The 8,425-nt window shown below is 42.8% G+C and overlaps 1 protein-coding gene across 1 annotated transcript in view; it reads left to right on the top strand.

Moving 5' to 3' along the window:
- Nucleotides 1-8,425, top strand: part of LOC124605721 (telomere-associated protein RIF1-like) — a 113,283-nt gene that overhangs the window by 1,642 nt on the left and 103,216 nt on the right. Inside the window, exon 2 of the mRNA XM_047137596.1 lies at nt 3,832-3,995. Within this exon, the coding sequence (XP_046993552.1) occupies nt 3,832-3,995 (164 nt within the window). The remainder of the gene's footprint in view (nt 1-3,831; nt 3,996-8,425) is intronic.

The raw sequence follows: 8,425 nt of genomic DNA, 5'->3' as shown, positions 1-8,425 counted from the left end.
CCCCACAGATTCTTTCCTTTTGCCATCCCTTCAGTCATAATTTTTAGCACTGACTTGTGTTATAATTTGTGCTCAGATATTTTGTCTCTTGGTCTTATCTTTCTTTATTAGACTTTTTTCTTGTTGACACAGTCATTTCCCACCTCCACCCCCTTTTAATGTAATATTATGGTTCTACACTGAGGCGATAACCAAAAGTGGTGTGGCACATAGTTCTGTTCGCCACTTTGGTTACCATGCTATTTGCACATTTCTCAAGAGACTAGATACCCAGCTGATTTATGTTTATTCACACACATTTGTAGTTGAAGTGTCCTGGGCCCTACTATTTGTCCAGTGGATCAACTATAGTACTTTGGGGGCGTAGTGAGGTAGCAAAACTGGCTGTGTTACTACCCTGTTAGATACAGGGTGACAATCATTGAACTATATGAAGGGGAAAAAAAGCAAACTGAAATTAGTTACTTTATTCAACATGTAAATGTCACTTTAGATATTCAGATTCAGGTTGTGACAAGTTTGATAAGCCTGCCATCATAGGTGATAGTGTGGCACAGACGAATAGTGAAATTTGGCATGACCCGCTGATGTGTCAGAACATTGATGCTGTCGATGGCTTCCCGAATGGTTGTTTTCCACTCGGCAATGGTTTGGGGTTATTGCTGTACACCTTGACTTTAATATAGCCCCACAAAAAGGAGTCGCATTTGTTCAGATCTGGAGAATGTGGCAGCCAATCGAGGCCCATGCCAGTGGCCTCTTAATACCCCACAGCCAGAATGTGGTCCCCAATGTGCTCCTCCGGGACATCAAACCCTCACTCCCCTGCTTCGAAGGGGTAGAGCTCTGTCTTGCATGAACCACATCTTGTCAAAATCAGGGTCACTTTGGATAATGAGGATGAAATCATCTTCCAAAATCTTCATGCACTGTTTGGTAGTAACTGTATCATCAAGGAATATTGCACTTGTTATTCTGTGACTGGACATTGCACACCACACAGTCACCTGTTGAGGGCCAAAAGACTTCTCAGTTGCAAGATGTGGATTTCAGTCCCCCCAAATGTGCCAATTTTGCTTATTGATGAACTCATTCAAATGAAAGTGGGGTTCATCACTAAACCAAACTATGCTTGCACCAACTAATTCCCATCATGCCCAGTGTCCAACCATGCAGTTTGAACATACTAATGCAAACAGTTCAGAAGTTATGACAATTTTATCTCAAATAGTTCAATAATCGTCACCCTGTACATAAATTGCCATAGCAAATGGCTGAAAGCTGATTCTGAGAGAGAAAGATGAAGAGTGTTATAAGGCATAGTCATTCAACTTATCCATAGCACAACTTAGAGCATAGTCGATTGGTCTTATATTTGCGTCGATATTTCTAACTGGTGTGCTGGTGTTGCACAAGCCCCTTTGAATGTAGTCATGCACAAGATAAGCTGAAGTAATTTACAAGTTTATGTATTGGCCTTCTATTGCGCCCACACAGTGAGTGACTTGAAAATTTAAAACAAACTGTAGCTCTTTCATGCATAATGCAGAAAAACCAAACATACAATGTGGTGGACAGTTCGTACAAAATAATACACATTGACCTCTTCAATTGATAATCAAATTTCAAACAGGTGCACGTGTGCTCTGCCCCCTACCCCTACGCCCATCCACACAAAAACTTAATAGCTGTGATGTAATTCAAACTTTTAAAATAAATTCCACAAGTAATTTATTAATGTCTAAATTCTTCATAAACAAGGGGATTAACTTACCAGAAGGAAGTGTATGCAGACCAGTCACAATATGGCAATGCTATTAGGTTGAATCTATAAAGGATTTGTCGGTGGCAGCTGTGGTCTAGTTGCAGCCTGGCTATGATCCTGATAAACTGCCTCTCATTACGTATGCCACTTGAGTTGTATAAAATTGTAGATGAAGACAAAAAGCTTGACTACAGAAAGCAGGTTCAGATTGATGTTGATCATTGTAGTTATGCAGTGGTGTACAGGAGAGACTGTAGTGGAGATAGTCATCAAACCAGGCTTTGTACTCAAGACTATGATGATGATGATGATGATGATAACAGTTTGGACGAATTGAGGGTTATTCATAACCTACAGAGCAATGTACATATGCAAGGTAAAACAGGGTTATTTGGCAGTTTAGAATACATTGAAAATCTAAGTGAAATGTATACAAAACAAAGTGGATGAATAGAATGTACAAAGGATGTAGGAATCATAGGTAAATAGTTGAGATTGTTAATTTTAAGACTGACACACAAAGTATTTTTGTATTTAAAGCTAAGGTTGTGTGTTAGGCATTAGTAGATCTCCAGAGCTTCTAATGGTTTGAGTTTTAATTCCTTATTAGCCAAATGCAGGGAAATAATGGAGGCAGATTTCGGCAGTCTCTAACTATGCTCATGTTCTGTGAATTTCTGAGTGAAGAAGTCTGCTGTACTGAGTGAAGAAGATGGGTTAAATTATCAAAACCTGCTTAAAAATTACTTTCAGCTAAACTGTATCTAATGTCCTCAACTATTTCCATTCAGTTACCTCAGTATCTCTCATAATGCTTACCTCCTTGGCTTTTTGTTTATTTTATATGCATGTCAGTGTCTACTGAACATTCACAACTTTTTTATTTCTGATACATATTGTTTATGTAGCTGTTACATGCCATTTTTTATCCTACTGTTTCATATTTTAGCATCTATAATTGTGTATCATCGTAACATAAATTGCCTGTTGTGTAAGACTCCCCACAGTCTCGCTGTTGCACTGTCACAATTTTGTTATCCAATCATAAACAATATGCTAGTGCTTATTGGCCTCAGACATTCCACCTGTATAAATGTTACCAGATTGACAGCCTGCCTTCCATCTTCGTACAGTGTAGACCTCTGTAGACGATTGTTTCTGTTACTTTATTGTTGCCAGTATTCACTTAATGGCAAGGATACTGCATGTCACAGAACTAAACAGGGTATCCAGTGGCACTTGAAGTCAGGATGTGTCAAAATGAAAATATTTGAAAAGGCAGCTAAGAGCTCACTCTGTCGTTATTTATTAAAGCCATATGTACTATTCGTACTACTCTGAGGCATAAACATAAGCACACTAAATAACTTCTTCTTATACTTGTTTTGCATTCAGAGTTAGGGAAACAGAATCTCATTTAGCTATAGTTTTCTAGTAGCTGTCCTTTATTGACAGTAGCTTAAAATAGTTTGCACTTTTCTAGTGTGCTATGTCAGTAATGCCGTATGTCATAAGATGTCATGTGGGAAAAAGAAAGGCTGGTGGAAGATGGACACAGTGCAATATAACAGGGAGCATTCTTGGAGTTATGTTATGCACATTTGACCATACTGATGCAAATACGTTAAAATTGCAGTATATGCAGAAAAAGATTTTCCACGTAATATTGCTTGTCAAGTGATGTTGCACGATTTCATGTGATATTATTCAGATGAACATGGCTTATGTGTGTAGACGGTTGGATTGCCAAAAGTTCACAAGGTTTTTCTTCTTTGTATGAGAGCCATAACCTTATGATATTAGTTTCTGTTTCAAACTTATAAATCACCAGAACAAAAAATATGGCAGCAAGAAATACAATTCGAAAATGAGCTGTAAACAATCATTTCTATTTTGTTATAATGCCACCCACAAATTTCTGATAAAGGAGTGCATTTAGGGAAATTGTACGTAATCACATTGAAATTATTTAAGATTGTACATGTAATATTAATCTAGCAAATTCAAAGTTGTCTTTGGAAATTTAAACATCAGTTCTAAAAGTTTCTTTCTAATTAATTTTTCAGTCCTTGCAAGCCACTGATTTCCCTGTTCGTCACTCTCCGAGGAGACCACTTACCAAACACCAGAAAGAGTGTCTAAAAAGGAAACGGGATGATATTCCAGCACTTTACTGTGATCTCTCTGAAGACTCACAGAGCTCTACATTTTCTGAAATGTCACAGGATGAGTGAGTAGTGTGTTAAATTTGTACATCCTTTTCTTTCATTGTCATAAAGCACTTGGGGGGGGGGGGGCAGGAGGAGGAGGAGGAGGACAAGTCCTAGGACAAGGAGAAGACGATGGTATTTGATTATAATGATGATCAACAATAGTAATGCAACAAAGATTGCTGTAGATAGGATGATAAAATTTGATATAACTTCATTGTAAAAGGAAAAATAGTGAGTTAAAATGTGATCAGTAGAGACAAATGATTTGAAATAGGGAGACAGAGCGAGGACTTCTGGCATGCTTTAAGTTCATAAGTTTTGTTCATGTGCGCATGGATTGAACAAAATGTGGGCAGTAATAAAGCTGATGATTGTGATAGGAGGACCTGCTTTTCCATTGAGCATAAATGTAGCACAACAGTTTTGTTGTGTTCAGTTAGAAACAAATTGTAAGGATGTGCTGAAAAATAATGGCTCCAGATTTTTTCTGTGAAAGCCCTTTAAGCTTATTGCATATAATGAAAGTTATTAACTTTCTACATCTTTATTCTTCATGTCTACATATATGCAGCCCTCAGCCACAAGAGGACTCCCAATTGTGTCAGTGTGTGAGAAACAGTGTCCTGTAATCAAGTTACTGACCGCAGAAAACCGAAACCACAAATTTGGAGAGTTCACCCACGCACGGAACCCCTTCTGGGTCCGGGGGTTAGAATAGGCCTGAGGTATTCCTGCCTATCATAAGAGGTGACTGAAAGGAGTCTCACACTTTTCGACCCTAAAAGTTCAGGTCACATTTTATGGTTTGACGTCCCATTTTCCGTATTCTACAAAAGTGCTGGCCATTTGGGGAAGGATGCCATACGTGGTGCACCAGTAATCCACAGCACCATTAGATTCAATCTCCTGCACCTTTTCTTGTCATGTCTTTGCATCTCCACCTGCAATTCGACTATTTGGGTGAGGACACCTTCAGGGGTATGTCAACTTCTTCCATTGACTCCTGTCCTCTTTTGCCCCCATGACAATATCGGATATCTCTGCACCCAGTATCCAGCACGGCAGCCGGTCTGTTGTGGTGGGGCCTTCATGTACCCATTTCGTGGTAGCCCCCTGACAACACAGGGATTGCACTGCTGATGCCTGAGCTGTAAACTCCCCATGTATGTCAAAGAATAGATGCCCCAAGAAGATGGGCATCGGGTCTCCCGGCAATGGCCATCGTGCCAGGTGGCCTTTGCTGTGGCTGGATGGTGCCCGTGGGGAAAGCCCCTGACGGGAGTGGGTGGCATCAGGGCAGATGACCCGCAACGAAGTGGACCAGGTCATCTTGTGCTGGTGACTGAATGTAACCAGCAGTTTCTAAGAAGGGGAAGATTGAATACAGTGCTGACAGGTATGACCCTTAATAGTTTCCCTGCCGTGCTACACCATGGGAGGAGCATAGGGCTACAGAAATAAGAGACTCATATTTGCCTTGGTATTTAGTCTGTAGCAGAACAGATGGGGACTTTCCTAGCTACAAAGCCTCAATTTTTTGTTGAATACCTCAAGGATAAGTTCAGAGAAGCGACAGTGCTGTCCAAAATGAGAAATGGTTCAATCTTAATTCAGACAGCATCCCCAAACCAGTCCCGGGCATTACTCACCTGTGTGGTATTCCTGTTTTCGTCACTCCCCATAAAAGCCTCAACATGGTCTAGGGGATTATTTTCCATCGCGACCTTCTTTTGCAGTCTGATGACGAGCTCCATGGCAGTTTATAATGGCTAGGTATTCAATTCATCTGGCGCGTCTACAGGGGACAAAGACAATAGGATGGCTACTGGTGCCTTCATCTTGGCCGTTTAGGGTGATTCGTTGCCTGAAAAGATCAACGTGATGATTTACCGCTGTGACGTCAAACCATATGTCTCTTCCCCTATGTGGTGCTTTAAGTGCTGGAAATTCGGGCACATGTCTTCCTGCTGAAGTTCCAGTGCCACATGTTGAGACTGCGGACACCCACTACATCCAAATACGCAAGCCTCTAAAGAACAGCGAGAGGGCAAGCAAGCCAAGTAGTAGTCTGCTAAGAAACAGGACACTCTGGTGGCTGTAAAACCACCACGCCATACTGGTTCTGTTTATGAGGACGAGGTGGAGGTTTTTGCTTCACCCGAGGACCTGGGTCTCTTCGATGCCTCACCCGCAATGGCGATGGATACAAATACTCAACCGGTGGCTGAGTTATGTCAACTTTTAAGTGTGACACCTGCTTTTTGCATTGTCCTTCAGGAAACCTGGGCTCCCGCAATGCGGACCTCTGCCTTTGTGGCTATCGGGGTACTACAAAAACCATCCTGCCTGTGATGGGCCATCAGGTGGAGTTAGCATCTTCATACTTACCTCTATCTGTAGCGAACCTGTGCCCCTTCAAACACTTTTAGAAAGTGTGGCTGACAGGGTGAGGACAAGCAGGAAATTACCATTTGTAACATCTACCTCCCTCCAGATGGTGATGCACAGCCCCATGTATTGGCTGCACTCATTTCGCAACTCCCCCGACCATTTCTCCTTTTGAGTGATTTTAACACCAATAACCCTTTGTGGGGTGGAACCAAGGTTACTGGCCATGGCAAAGATGTTGAGGACCCACTAACTCAACTTGACCTTTGCCTTCTTAATGCATGTGCTGCCACACATTCCAGTGTGGCACATGGCACATATTCAGCCATTGATCTCTTGGTTTGGAGTCCTGGCCTTCTCCCATGTATCCACTGAAGAGTACATGACGACTTGTGTGGTAGTGACCAGTTTCACTCTTCCTGTCCCTACCACAGCGTCCCTCATCTCAATGCTTGCCCAGGTGGGCTCTTCCCAAGGCTGACTGGTACACTTTCACATCCACTACTACCTTTGATTATCCATTGCATGCCACCATCGATGAAGTGATTCACGCCATCACTAGTATTGTTGTTGCCGCAGCTGAATTGGCAATCCCTTTTTCCTCAGATTGCCCCCGGCAGAAGTCAGTGCCTTGGTGGTTACCGGAAATCGCTGCGGCCATTAGAGACCATAGGCAAGCCCTCAAACGTCATAAGTGCCATCCCTCCCTAAAGAACTATATTGCCTTCAAACAGCTCCGTGCCCATTTTCGCCTACTCATCAAGCGAAGGAAGCAGGAGTGTTGGGAATGCTGTGTCTCCACCATTGGAACACAAACCTCCCCCTCCCAGGTTTGGACCATGCTCCACCGACTTTATGGCCATCAGACCCTTGCAGGTGTACCTGGAATTTCCACAAATGGAAATGTATTGGCCGAACCAGATTTAATCGCTGAGCTTCTTGTTGAGCATTATGCTCTCATCTATGTCTGAGAATTACCACCCTGCCTTTCACCTCCTCAAACAGAGGGTGGAATGGCAACGCCTTTCTTTTGCTCCATGCCACCCTGAGCCATATATTGCTCCCTTCAGTGAGTGAGAATTTCTCAATGCCCTTGCCGACTGTCCTGACAAATGCCCTGGCCCACACCTCGTCCATTCGCAAATGCTGAAACATCTGTCATTGGATTCCCAGTGAATTCTTCTTGCTGTTTTCAACCACATCTTGGAGAGGTGGCAGTGGTGGGAAAGTATCATCGTCCCAATGCTAAAGCCTGATAAGAACCCATTAGGTGTTGATAGCTATTGTCTTGTCATCTCCACTGACGTTCTGTGCAGGTTACTCGAAAATATGGTGAGCTATAGGCTCATTGCACCTCGGAGCCTTCTAGTTCTGTCCCAGGGCAGTTTTTGCCAAGGACGCTCCACCGACAACAACTTGGTGCACCTGTATTTGATCAGCCTTTTCCTGGTGTCAACTCCTGACTGCTGTCTTTTTCGACCTGACGAAGGCCTACGATGCACTTGGCGACATGACATCCTTGCTACTCTGCACGAGCAGGGTCTCCAGGGCCTACTTCTCATTTTTATACAGAACTTTTTGTCGCTCTGCAGTTTCAGAGTTTGCATCGGTGCTCCCCACAGTGCACCCCACATACAAGAGAATGTGGTCCTGCAGATCTCTGTCCTGAGTGTCCCACTCTTTTTGTATTTCCTTCTGCTCCTCTTACATTGTTGTGGCTGAGCGCTGGCTACAGGGAGCTATACGGAAGGTGCAGTCATGATCCCTCACTCAAGGCTCTTTCATTGCATTTTGTATGCCTTGTTGTTAGTCTTTTCCCCGTGTGTGTTCATCTCGCCTTGTCTTTTTGGGCTGGACGTTTTAGTACGTTTTAGTGTGTTGCAGAGTGGCTGGCTCATCCTCTTTTATTCTTGTGATCAGCCCCCCAGACCATTGCTCTATGGTTTTAATACTTTCCTCTGCTTTTCCTTGTGGTGTAATTTTCTCCCTTTTTTGTTCGTTTCTTTAGTTTTCTCTTTCGTTGCGGTTCCCCATTCCTTTTAACCCCCTTTAATTTCCC

Source organism: Schistocerca americana, chromosome 3 (assembly GCF_021461395.2).
Source record: "Schistocerca americana isolate TAMUIC-IGC-003095 chromosome 3, iqSchAmer2.1, whole genome shotgun sequence".
NCBI lineage: Eukaryota > Metazoa > Arthropoda > Insecta > Orthoptera > Acrididae > Schistocerca > Schistocerca americana.
Note: the sequence above shows the minus strand (reverse complement) of the source record. Positions and strands in the feature narration are given on the sequence as shown.